This window comes from Periplaneta americana, chromosome 6, assembly GCF_040183065.1.
Source record: "Periplaneta americana isolate PAMFEO1 chromosome 6, P.americana_PAMFEO1_priV1, whole genome shotgun sequence".
Classification (NCBI taxonomy): Eukaryota; Metazoa; Arthropoda; class Insecta; order Blattodea; family Blattidae; genus Periplaneta; species Periplaneta americana.
The window spans coordinates 40,541,315-40,555,408 of NC_091122.1; the positions used below are offsets into that span (position 1 = coordinate 40,541,315).

The following is a 14,094-nucleotide window of genomic DNA, read 5'->3' on the forward strand; positions in this document are numbered from 1 at the left end:
TGAAAGGATTAAATGTTTTTTTTTTATGCAGACGACATTTAATTTTGGTAAGTAGAATCATTTTCTTGTATTAATTTGGGTATGAGATTTAATATTTTCTAATTTGAAAAATTACATTAATTCTTTTAATTCCCCCCCCCCCCCCAAGTATTTAATTTGCAGATTACCATGGACAATAATTTTAATTACCTAAATGTGTCTGTAGACTGTGTAAAAAAATTAATTCAAATCCTTCCACTAGTTTAACGAGAAAAATTGGAACTTAATAAGTCTCAATGTTTCATTTTTTTTTTCCACGATGTTTTTTACTAAAATATTTTATTAAAATTACCGTTCTATTTGTTTGCTAGAATATTAAAATTTACAGGTTATGTTCATGATATGTCTTATATGTCTTAAAAATTTCAACTCTGTAGCTTTAAAAGTTGAAATACACCTGACAGTGTGGGCTGCTGTATTTACACCATCTTGTTACCTTCATTCATTCATTCTGGATGTACCAGATGTCTTACTTTACAAAGAATATACACAACACTGCAGTTTCTTATGGAAATACGTCAGTCTGTTATGCAAATCTGACTTTCAGGTAAAGCTCCCTGTGAAGCAAACTTGAATAATTTCAAGGGAAAAATTGTTTCTGGGCCAGGTATCGATCATAGGGAGCTCTACCTGAAAGCCAGATTTGTGTAATACATATGTCACTGTAGGTACATTAGAGCTATTCCATCTCAAATCGACCGAAATATAGAGAAAATTGACCCTACAATTTCTAAATACAATGAAACTTTTTTTATATGTAGAGAAATGTGATACAATGCTTTGTGCAAAGTTTGAGGCATCAGAACTTCATAGTGTTGAAATTAAAAATATTTAAATTTATCGTATTTTCATAAAATTAGCAACTTTAAACTGTTGTAGCTCCGAAACCCTTTCACCCAATGATCAAAATCATGGTTTATTTTGATGCTGAGAAATTAAAGTTTATATTGACATATAAACAGATTTTCTTACTTTTTATGGAAATGGAGAAATTTAGATTTTTCCTCATTAAGACGCCTTTGCCTAGGAAAAAATATTTTAAAAATATATAGTTAGATTCAGCATTGAAAGTACAAATAAACACACATTTTTTACTGCTGGCATGTTGATAAGAAAGTATTGAAAATATCAAATAAAGAAAATAAATAGTATGCGCCTGAACTAACCAGCTGACTGTGAGGTGGGAGCTAGCTGAGACAAGCAAGGCCAGGAGACATAAACACGTGATGTGTCGTCTAGCAGCGTATGGCTGTGCTAGCTTTATCACAGGTTTTCATAAACACAGGAGTGAATTGACGCCCAACGCTTGCTTATCTTCAGCTCTCGGCCAGTGCATGCGGTACTGTGCCATTCAAGTCCAGGCGTGTGAAAATAATCTATTTAATACCCTCGAAACTTATTTCCATACCACTAAGCAAACAATGCCGAATCCCTCTTAATAATGCAAGGTTTTTTCTTAATATTTTTTTACATTTTTACAAATTGGCAAAAAGCCTAAAAGCAAGTAAAACCAGATAATCTGTCTCTCTCTAGGTACTATAAAAATAAGGATTACTTCTTAAAATAACCTACCAAATGTCAGCTTCAAAATGAGCTCCCATTCAATGTTCTGCAGTAAATGGTTCCAGAGTTCTGAGCGCTGAAAGAGGCTTATTTTTATAAAATACGCTAAATTTGTCGCTCAACAATACGAAAACCGTTTGACTTTCGATAGTATATTTTTGAAAATGCACTCTCCTCAGCACCTTGTATTAATAGGGAAGAAGTTAGAGTATTAAAAAAATGCGAGGTTTTTTACTGATCGATTTCATATGGAGTAGCCCATTAACAGAAAACCACAATTGAAGTCACACAGAGTTTGTGTGCACTCAAAGTTCGGTTTCTGGCACTTTGTCAGCCCACTTGAGTTATGTGTATATAAAGGGAAAAATTGGACAGTGTCTGGTGTAGTTCCTGGGTAGCTCAGTCGGTAGAGCATTTGTGCTCAAAGCGAAGGGTCCTGTGATTGATACCCGGCCCCGGAACAATTTTTTCCTTGAAATTATTCACGTCAGTCTATTGGTTTGATGGTCAATTTTATCAAAATATCTTCATTTTCTGTGAACATCGCTGTTCTTAATTAGCATATGTCTGCCTAGTATAGTACCCATCATTTTGATACATTTTCTCGAGATACAAAACTTCAACTGTATATTTACCTTCGCATGCTTTTGCAATATGTGTTTTTGGGTTGACAAGTTAGATATTCATGGGACATGTGAAGCTGTTCTTTGGTTAATGTGGAATCATGGGAAAGGCATATTCAACAACTTTAATCCCTGTATGTTTTTTTTTTGCAACATGTAATGTGTGGGTGACATCAATTAGCACAGTCATTTTTTTCTTTTTGTTTCAGAATCAGTCATCAAATTGGGATGAACGAGTATTGTCTTCTAACGAAGCCAGTGTGTCCCCACCTGGTAGTATAGCAATAAAACGTAGTCAGAGTTCTGAGGACTTGGCTTCAAGCGTTGCAAGCCCAGGTAATGTGAATAACAACGGAACTGGTGGTCCTGCAGAGCCACGGAAATTGGCATTGCGTACTCAGTTAGCGCATCAGCTCTCTGCTAACTCCAGCAAAGTTCTGAAGAGACCTAGTTACGTTGTACGTCCTGCACCAGGTTCGAACAACAGAGGAATCATCGGAGGAAATACTACCGGCTGTGCAAATCTTGCTTTGGAGAAGGCTTGCATCTTGCCCGTGTTCCGATATCTCAGTCCTGCTGATCTGGCTCGATGTGCTTTAGTTTGTAGGGCATGGGCGAGATTTTCTGTCGAACCGAGTTTATGGCGTCGAATGGAACTATTGCACAGACATAACCTAACTGCACAGCACTTAGCTGGAATATCCAGACGTCAACCAGAACAATTAGCATTAGATTGGAGTGGTGTAGCAAAACGACAGTTAGCCTGGCTTGTAGCCAGGCTTCCACAGCTCAGAGAACTATCTCTGCAGGGGTGTAGTTGGGCAGGAGTCAGTGCGCTGCGTACTTGTGTCTGCCCGCCGTTAGCTTCATTGGACTTAAGTTTTGTAAGCGGACTGAATGATGCTTCTCTTCGAGATATTTTAAGTCCACCACCAGATTCTAGGCCAGGTCTCGTAGATACGAAATCACGGCTTAGAAACCTACGCACTTTGCGGTTGGCAGGTTGCGACATTACTGATGTTGCCCTGCGGTACGTGACTCAGCACCTCCCTCGATTGGGCGAGTTGGATGTTTCCGGGTGTCAGCGAGTCTCGGATGCTGGAGTGGCTCAACTTGCAACAGCACCTGCCGCAACTATAAACTCGCTTCATAGTCTCAATCTTTCCAACTGTCGACTTCTCACAGATTCAAGCTTAGACCATCTTGCAAGATGCGACGCTTTGATAAGAGTCGACTTACGGCACACGCCGTATGTCACAGCAGCTGCCATCGCAAAATTCGCAGTTAGGAGTCGACATGGATTGAAAGTAATGGATGGAAAACTTATAGCGAAGAGGCCAGCACCAGCATGAGACTGATGACGTGAAATTATAGGTGCAGTCATGACACATGTGAGGCAGCAATAGCATGTTTTGTTTTGCTAGTATCATTTGTATGTAAGCAGTACCTTCGAGTTAACAAGTGACGAGATTGTAACAAGGTGCCCTGTGTCTAAGTAGAAGATGACCACTTCATCCTTCCTAAATTACAACACGTGAATTGGTACAACAAAGTTTTTAACCGCATTGTTAGCATAATTCGGTGGAATCGGGGATTCCTTAAATTATAACAGTAACAATTTTTTTATATAAATTATGAGACAAGTGTAAGCTATCACTGCTATCCACTACATCTGTTAGCGGATGATGATTAGTGTTTTTTATAACTGCTAAGAGATCACTACTGCTGATGTATTGATTCAGATCTTGAAGAAAATCAAACAATAAAGAAGATGAGAGCAGTTTCATGTAATGTTTATTTTAAGTGAAGAAAGCTGCTGAAGATTTGTTGATACGTAATGTCATTTCATTTTTAATACAATTTTTGTTCCTTTTTAATAGGGATTTATTGAAATATTTGGCTATTTAAGACTTAATTTTCTGTAGGTAGGAGATATATGTACTGTGAAAATGGAAACGAGTGTGCGGAACAGTGCGGTTTTAACAATAGTATCATAGACATTGTGAAGTGTTAACTATATATATCATATATATATGGTTTATATTAATGATGGCTGGATGGTTGTGGCAACATATTTCAGTTTCTCTGAGTGTCATATCATTTTTATAATAAACAGACACAGCAGTATATCCATTTTGAGAATAGACTAAATGCTGTGTGTTACGGACTAAAAGTCCAAACCCATTTAAAGAACAGCATGAGCCAAGCTCGTGAGTTTTACGTCACTTCCTTCTCCCCACTTTTATTCACAATTTGTTGGCATTTGGAAACAACTTTTTACTTAATGAAGAAGCGTAAATGTTCCAGTACCGATATCTAAAGAAAAGACTATGATTTGATGATTAGATTTTGTAGGATTGTTTATCTTTCATATAGTGTGATTGGCAGTCACAACCACATAAACACTTTTTATTGACAATGAGTTATTGTTATGGGCACAAAAAGTAGAAAAAACAATAAGCTGTCCTCTTTTGAAGAAAAGGCAGACATGGACTTTTACGCTTCACTTTGCATTACATGCAAGGATGTACTTCGATGTCATTTCCCTTACCTCTGTAGCAGCCATCTGGCCATGTTAGGTTACAACTGGCGATTGAACCATAAATTTGCCTGATGTTTGATCAGTATCAGTGAGTGTGTTTCAATTGAGAGTCTTGCTAGTGCGTAAAAATAATTACAAAACTACATGACCAAACGAGGATTGTGGTAAAAAGTACAAAAGAGGCCCAGTGTGGGAGAGAGAGGGAGTGAATCTGTGTGCAATGTGAAGTTCCTTTTATGCTTGGAAGTGTGATAAAGGGATGAGAGGACAAGAGTGCGTGATTAGGTTAAATAAAAGATGCATAACTGGTTAAATAAGATTGTATTATTTACAAGATACAACATGAATAAAAGGAAGATTGTTTAAACGAGTACATTTTGTAGATATATTTGTGAAAATTTATCATCAACATCACAATATTTCTGGAAACAAAACGTTTCACAAAACTATATACTGTATACACTTTACAATACTGTAAATGTAAAAGAAAAATAAATAAAAAGTAGCTTCAGTATTAATATTACTTGTAGGAAACTGTCAGCAAATAAGATATTAATGTATACTGAATAAATATTTAATTACAGTATGACTCTGTATTAATGTGACATTTTATATTAGATCCCTCGTCAGATCATAAGATTTTAATGTACTGATATGAACTTTATATTGTTTGATGGGTGTAAAATATTTTTTGCACGATAGTGTATTTTTTCATCATCACAGCAAATGGCTGGCACGATTGAAAGTTGATTTTACTGAATTCAGAATTGCCAACCTAGATAAATGACGCTAAAGTTTTGGTATCTCAAATCGGCCAAATTTTGATCTCCATTACTGGTGATCGCCGTTGCACTACTTATTTGCGTCAACACTTAAGTATTGCTATTCAACGCGGAAATGCAATGAGCGTTTTGGGTACTCTTCCAGAGTCCAGCCCTTTGGACGAACTTTTTCTCCTGTAAAATTTTTTTTATCTCTATGTAAATGTTTATATTTAGTGTAATTGTAACGGTGAAAATATTGTTAATCCAATAATTTTTTATTTATTTTTTTTTTTCGATAAATATAGGTATGTTGAAATATTACAGATAACTGTCTAGAGTTGTAATGAAAACCACTGCCTTCTATGTATGCTACACTCCTACAATGCATGTAAAATTCATACGCAAAAGATTATACAAAACAAATCACTGCATTTGGAATGTATTGAACTTTATTTAAACAATTCAAACTGCACCTAACTAAAATAAATAAAAATTATTTCAATTGAACACCAAATATTACAAGTACCTGAATCATTTTTACTCCACATTGAAGTTGATGGTGAAGTTTGTACGTTGGCCAGACTGCTAACCTTCAGTCAGCTGTTCATAATATTGTATATTAAGATTTTTCAAAATATGTTATCGTGTAAAAAATACTGTATAATATACGTTTGTGAAGTGCATTATAAAATATCGGAAATTGAAAAACGAGCAGGCGAGTTTTCCAAACTTTTCCGCGATTTTTTAAAATGCACTTCCCAAACTTGTATCGTAATATACTATTTCACATCATTGGATGTTTAATTAATTTCCCTTATTTATGAACCTATTTCATATATCCAAGCAATAAAGTATCATTGGCACATTTGGTGTCAACACTAGTTGCAACTGCTGCAAAAGTTTTAACAAAATAGATATCAAAAATGCTGTGGCTGCAACCCTGAGAACCCTGTCCACACGTCGCTACTTTTAAGTTGCATGCAGCATGAAAAAGTAGCGGACAGCAGCCGCTACTTTTCGGGTTGCACTGTTGTTCACACATCACAGTATGAGAGTTGCACAGTTTTTTGTACTGCAGTGCTGCAAAGGTAGTGATGTGTGACCGGTAACTTCAGGATACATTGAGGTGAAATTTTGTCAATTTTGATGCAAAAATTAAGATTTTTTGGTTTTCAACATTAAAGAATTGTATATGGTTCAAAGAACCTCTCCACAAAATTTTCATACAAATTGACCTCTTCAATCAATGTTGCACACTCTGAGTGGCTTTTTAAATGCCTGCTCCTCTCTAAATGTTGCAGTCCAATTTTGCATATTGCTATTATGTCCTTTTTTTTTTTTTTTGTGTTGGTGGTCTTAAAAGCATAGTTAACAAATCTTATCAAAATTTTCTTTAAACCACAAGATTTTGGGGCAAATATTTTTTTCTGCTAGACAGTAATTTTTACCTGTTTTTTTATTTGAATATATAAAATTATTTTTCACTTAGCTCTTGAGGAATAATCTGAAGAAAATGAATAGCCTGTTATGTTTCAGGGATTAGAAGTTGTGTAGAGGAAATTTGAGGCAAAAGTTTTGAAACTTGTAGGAGTAGTGATTTTTCAAAATACAATTTAAATGTATGAAAATTTTAATAATTCACATAATATTGAACAAATAAGATGAAATTTCGCGCAACAAAAAAAAAAAACTATTAAATGCAGCATGTCTCTACAAATTTTCAAAGATCTAGCTGAAACAGTTAAAACTTAAATTCAACTCATACGAGAGTTGAATAAAAAGTAATGACAACACTGCTGCTACATAAACCAGATAGTCTTAGGATGTTATTGAACTGAGAACTGAAGGTCAGACGAGCTGGTGCATCGAGTGGTATCAGTAGTCCGATATTAAATCAGATATGGCAATGCCTTAGAATACAGGAGGATAGTACCTTAAGCACCTTAAGAACGCGTTTATGAAGTTGGAACATCATTTGTAAATCAAAATTGAAATGCATGAGATCATAGTGCACAAGACTTATCAGAGTCTGCTGAAGCATGTAGTGATGCAGTGTTATATGGTAAGTGGCATGATGGGTGAAGATGTTTCACGAAGGTAGGAATGCTGTTCAGGACAATCACAATATTCTGCTTCTTGCTTCCCTGTTGGATGTTTATCGGTGATGGACTGCGCCACAGATACATGTATTTCAAAAGACCGTGGTCCACATTCTAAACAATATTCTTTGGGTTGTACAACGTTGCAGCATGTTTGATACCCCATTGAATCACTGCAGTGTAACAATGGTAGTGCTATGCAATTGCAAGGAATTACGGAACTGCTACTTGGAGGAAGGTGATGACTTTGATGGATCCTCGCTGTGGACGAAATGTGGGCTTGCTCATACAAACCACACTTGAAGTGGCAATCAAATGGAAGCATCCCAGCTCTTCTTGTTCTAAGACAATGCGCTCTGCACAAGGTGGTGTGAAGGTGATGTTCATTGTGGCTTGTGACATCTATGGTAAATGCTGCCTCCTACTGCAATTTCCTGCAACAACACCTTCGTCCAGCTTTAAAGGGAAAGTGATGGCACCTTCTGGAAACTACCCCATCATACTTCATGACAATGCAAAAAGTCACACTGCTAACGCTGTGACGGATCTTCTGTGCTCCTGGTGATGAGAAGTACTGGAACATCCGCCACACTCACCTGATGTGATCTTGTGATTATGCTGTCTTCCCCAAAATGAAAGAGAATTACAACAAAAGAGATGCCATTATTGATGCCAGAGGGTGATCACTTTGGGACATCAATAGGGATGGACGCTTTGATGGTGTATGACGCCTTCCACAAGTGTGGCAGAAGGTGGTAAACATGGAGGGGGGGAGTCAATTACATTGAAGAATGCAAGTGGTCTTTCTCTGATAATAAAGCCTTTTCACAATTATAGCATTGTTGTCATTACTTTTTAATCGATCCTCGTATCCTTAACATTACGAATTTCGACTAATTGTTTTTACTGGACCATGTGCTGGTACATTTCCCCTGGATGACATTCACACAATATTGAGCATCCAGTCACTTGTCCGAGTAAGATCGTGAGTCCGCAATCAGGCCTGGATTTTGGGGATTGACAGTTTATTATTGAAGAGTTAGTCATAGCTGTTAGTGAAGTTTAAGGATTGCAACTAGAAAGGTTTTACTTTGCTCAAAATGGTTCCAAAATGATATGAGTGTGAAAACAGTAAAAAGATATAAAAGTGTTACTTTAGATGTTAAATATTAGTGACTTAGGAAAGCAAAGAAATAATTGAGAATATAATTCAAGCAAACAAAATTAAGTGTATTATTTAAGTTTTCTAAAGGTTAACATCAGCAGATAAAAGGAAAGCGAGATTTATTTCATTAATTAACACCAGTCACTGGGATAGGAGTTTCTAGGTAGGGATGCACTGTTGTCACGTCTTTCTCGTGCACGCCCGCGTGGGGGGGGGGAGGTGTGTGTGTTTTTTTTAACAATATAACTTTGTGTTTATAATTACATATTATAGGCCTATAAACAACTGTCACTGATTAATTTTATAACTCTTTACTGTTTTATAATGAGGAAATTACCTGATTAATTTCTAAGTGATAATTAGACAGCCAGGTAATTTCCTCATATTAACACAGTAAAGAGTTATGAAGTTAATCAGTTGATTACATAAGTGTTAAAGGTGTATATAGAACAATGAAGAATTAATAATTGTAATCTTATAGTTCTGTTGAGTATATTCCGTGTTGTCAATTAATTTTATATGGGATAGATAATGCAATCCTAAAACCTGGATTGGAGATAATAAATATGGTAATATCACAGTTTCGTATATACAGTCACGAAGCTTGAGTTTATGAGGGTACCAGGAACAATAGGCTGTGCAGGTACTATTTAGCATTGTCTGTAATGAAGCGATAGTAGCGATCCTAGTGGTTAGCAACTATCTAAGGATGCATATTTACTACATATTGAGCTTCGTGATTGTATATACCAGACTGTGGTAATATGGTTTTGTTATCCAATATGATAATTGTAGACCTTTAATGCCGGTAAATAATTAGTACATACCACTTTAGTTACATTTATTAAACTGTACAACTAACAGGCTCTAAATTCTAAATCGTGGCTAACGATGCTAGACATATGACTGACGGGTCGTCATTTTCAACATTTCGTAGCAAATTGTTCTTTTCAGTAATCACTGTCTTTTGTTACGCATACGAAATCGAAATCCTAGTTGTAGTAGGTCCTAACAACAACCTAAGGCTGAATTATTTGTACGGAAGTCGGGAGGCTTTTGAAGTTTGATTAGTAACTCCGTTACTATTGGACATTGTTCCATTTTATAATATTTATATACAGTAGTTTACAACGAGCTAGATCAAAAGTAAAGTTGAATAATTTCGAGGGGAAAAATTGTTCCGGAGCCGGGTATCGAACCCGGGACCTTTGGTTTAACGTACCAACGCTCTACCACTGAGCTACCCGGGAACTCTAACCGACACTGATCCAATTTTTCCCTCTATATCCACAGACCTCAAAGTGGGCTGACAACCGTCAAGCAACCAACTTCGAGTGCACACTAACTCCGTGTGACTTAAATTGTGGTTTTCTGTTAACGAACAGTGACGTGTATTATGCAAATCAAGATTTCAGGTATAACTCCCTGTAAAGTTGATTTGAATAATTTCGAGGGGAAAAATTGTTCCGGAGCCGGGTATCGAACCCGGGACCTTTGGTTTAACGTACCAACGCTCTACCACTGAGCTACCCGGGAAGTAAAGTTGTCGATATTCCCGAATTTTGGCTTTTTATTGCATTTCTTTTGCGGTCTCTAAGTCCCCTCTTTACAACCTTGCCTACGATTTTCCTGCTAAGATTGTTTGGGAGTTTGAACAATTGAATCAGTAATTTTTAAAAGTGCTTTATTCCAAAATTACAACAGCAATCATACCAATAAACATGACCTTATTCCAGAATAGGCTCTTTCAGAAGTGCTGTAAATATTGTGAAGACTGTGTAGACCTGAATAAATACTTGGAGTAATGTCCTTTTTCAGCATAAAGGTGTATTTAAGTGAGACGAATGCAGTAGCAGTTTCAATTGATTTTAGAAAAAGAAAATGGAATAAAACCCTATAATAAAGACTGATTCAATGCAATAGGTCACCCCAACCGTACATTAGAATCTTAAGAATGTTGAAGAAGTCATTTTTAACGAAACATCCACACACTATAAGGTTTAGTTGTGCATTAAAATTAAATCCATACATTACGGCCATGACACATTCATGCATACATATGAATGATTTTTATTCATTAAAGAGCTATCGGACAACCACTGTATGAGTACAGAGTGAACCGCATGTAATGTTATTAATTTCAAGGGGTTATTCTTTGAGATGTTTCGAACAAAAACCTTTAATATAATTTTGCTCGTTTTTGCTTTCTTTTCGAAAAAAAAAAAAGTGAAACATTTAATAGCAACATTTCCAATATAAGAGAACAGTGTATTATGATAATAAATGATTGAAAGAATTTTAGTTTTGTCCTTTGAATGTGCAGAAATTTTATCCGAGCAAATGTAAGTTTTTGTTCTGCAAAGGAATTTTAAAACGAGATGCACTGTGACAAATGTTATTGTCTGGAGAGAGATAGCTCACGTATGCGAGAAATGTAAACATATAAGAGCATATAATGTTTTGTAAAACCAACCTTATTATTTGGAAGTGAAATAATGTGGAGCCTAAAACAACAAACGTTAAAAATAATCCAAACTTAAGAAATGTGTTTCATGATAAAAAAAAAACTGCCGAATTCACATTATGGGATAAGCAAGAAAGCACAGAAATACTAAAAAAAATTAAAAAAAATTAAAACCATCTCATGTTAGAACATGTCAGTAATTGCAGAACAAAATGGATCGAACATGTTCACAGAATTAGAAATTAAAGATTAACTAAACAAATCATCAACTACCGAGAAACAGCAAAAGAACAGGAAGATCGAAGAAAAGATGGCATGAGAGCAGACAATCATAAATGACTTTTTTTTTTCTTCCTGAAAAAGAAATGAACAGTTTCACCCATCTCCCTTAATTAATTAATTACCGGTAGCTAATAATAATAATAATAATAATAATAATAATAATAATAATAATAATAATGTCATCTCCGATACTGTGAAGTTGCATCTACACGGTTCAGTTTTCCATGCGCGTACGCTTTCAATCTGGGAAAAATATTGAAAGAATAAAGTTTAAAACGCGCGTTCAATTAAGATGTATGTACATGTATATTTTGTGTATACATGGTGCGTCGTTTTGAACGTCATCTTCATTACGTATTATATTAATTAATATTAAATATCAATCTTGCCTGCATTGCTTGAATGTGTAAAGTTGTAAGAAAAGTTGAACCGTTGGATGCACCTTAAGATACTGTCAGTGGCTTTTGCTTGAGAAATCTAAAAAAAATCATTTTAGTTGACACTAATACAGGTACTCCTAAAGTACGTAAGTATAACAGACCATAACATGGCAAGTGAATATTATATTTTGAAGTACAGTATTTCATTTGTCTTTGACTGTACCATGGTCCACTCTAGTCGAGCGTGCCTGTACATATTTTTACGAAGAACGGTAGGTACTGTACATAATAATAATCCGTGGCGCTACAACCCACGAAGGGCCAAGACCGACCAGCCGGCTGCTGGCCTCACGGCCACATACCTAAGCAGAGGTGGACGATCATCCAACCTGAATGGAGGTATCGTGTGGTTAGCACGATGAGCCCCCCCCCCCAGCCGTTATAGCTGGCTTGCGTAACCGGATTTCGCTACCTATCGTAACTTTCCAAGTGGTGCTGGGTGGGCACCGGTCCCATACACTGGCGAAATGTCTTGAGAAAATTTCTTCTCCCATGAGGACTAGAACCAGCGCGCATTCCGTAACGTGAGTCTCAGGCAGGATGCCTTAGGCCACGGCTCGGGACAAGTACTGTACATAGCAAAACAATAACATTACGGATTAACAAAAATTATTATAGACCTAAAGAGGAGAATAACGCAATGTGAACTTCTTCGGCAAGGCAGTAAATAATTTATTATAGCATAAATTGTAATTGGTACTGGGGAAATAACTCATTTTGACGAAAATAATTGCAGCGGCCATAATTATTTACCGCTTTGGCAAAGTTTACCAAGACAAGTTTTAGTTTGGGAGGAATGGAGAAGTAAAATTTCCCTGGTGATACTTCACTGTATGGAATTATGTGCTTTTAAAAGATTATATAGGTCTACTAGCTTTAACTTCGAATTGACTACAAGTGTGAAGAGATATTAGAGCCATTGCTTATGTACAGAAATATGAATACAATTTCTTAGCACAGATATTATTTTTTTTTCTATATTGGTAATACTATAGGGGCGTATAGTTCATGCCATCGTGCAAGTAGGTGTCATCAGTGATCGGCGGTGTATTTTGTTGATCTGTCTATGCGTGGAGTGTTAACAAATTTAGTGCAATAATTTTCGAAGTTCTGGAAAAACAATCGGATCATATAGGTATGATTAATAACGATAACATGAAATAAAAGTAGCGTAGATATGAATATATAATATGTTAATTTGAGTCTTGAATTCATTCAATATGAAACGAAAATTGACGATGTAGACAACTTTGAAGGTATAATGAAGTTATGATGATTTCATTAAGTGCTTATTATTCATTTGAGATTCATACGTTTCCAGTGAGGTTATTAAGGAAAGGCTACTTGGAGTGAGTGATTGAATAACCACTCTGTGGAGTGTTGTACATTTCTTTTGACCATTTGCTTCCTTTAGTTGCAGTGGTTAACCATGTATAGAAGTCATTATTATAATGTGACTTAGGAGGATATTTACCCCCGTAATTATTTTCTGATCTGTCAGTAATTTTCCATGGTTCTTTGTCGCAGTCATTTCCATTTTTGTAATTGATTTTAGGTGGTGCATAGTAGTGTGTGTTGGGGTTGGGAGGTACACCATAACCAGTAGATATATTTTTTGGGTTTGGGTATGTGTAAGAAGGAGGACCATAATTGGTATAATTAGTAAATCTGTTCGGATAGCCATTTGGTATAGGAGTATTGTAATCAGTAGTAAATCTGTTCGGATAGCCATTTGGTATAGGAGTATTGTAATCAGTAGGCCTGTAATGTGTAGGCCTATTGTAGTCTGTATAATAACCAGTGTGAGAACTAGTGCCATAACCATAACTTGTATAGTCACCGTTACCATAGCCATAATGCGTTTCAGTTGTAGTTTCATTTTCGTGGGTGTCCAGATTCACAGATCGTATCTGTACCTTGAATCCTTGTGGTCTCTGTAGATTTATAGAATTGAAAGTTAGAACAGCAGCATTATTTTCAGTGATGATTTCTTGCGATGGATGGCTAAGATTGCAGAATCTGTAATTAGAAATATTGCATTTAAGTACTTATGTCTCAAATTACTTTTATGTGAAACTTAAATACATGTAAACCATACTATCTATTTAATTTC

At 35.9% G+C, this 14,094-nt stretch overlaps 2 protein-coding genes across 6 annotated transcripts in view; both read left to right on the forward strand.

Moving 5' to 3' along the window:
• Kdm2 (Lysine demethylase 2) overlaps window positions 1-5,353 on the forward strand; it is a 104,044-nt gene extending 98,691 nt beyond the window's left edge. For all 5 annotated transcript variants that reach the window (XM_069827973.1, XM_069827971.1, XM_069827972.1 and 2 more), the window contains exon 13: window positions 2,435-5,353. In XM_069827973.1, the coding sequence (XP_069684074.1) occupies window positions 2,435-3,577 (1,143 nt within the window). In that variant the 3' untranslated portion in view covers window positions 3,578-5,353. The remainder of the gene's footprint in view (window positions 1-2,434) is intronic.
• A 7,431-nt stretch (window positions 5,354-12,784) lies between these two features.
• Window positions 12,785-14,094, forward strand: part of AP-1-2beta (adaptor protein complex 1/2, beta subunit) — a 63,601-nt gene continuing 62,291 nt past the window's right edge. Inside the window, exon 1 of the mRNA XM_069827977.1 lies at window positions 12,785-13,116. The gene's annotated coding sequence lies outside the window, so the exon portion shown is untranslated. The remainder of the gene's footprint in view (window positions 13,117-14,094) is intronic.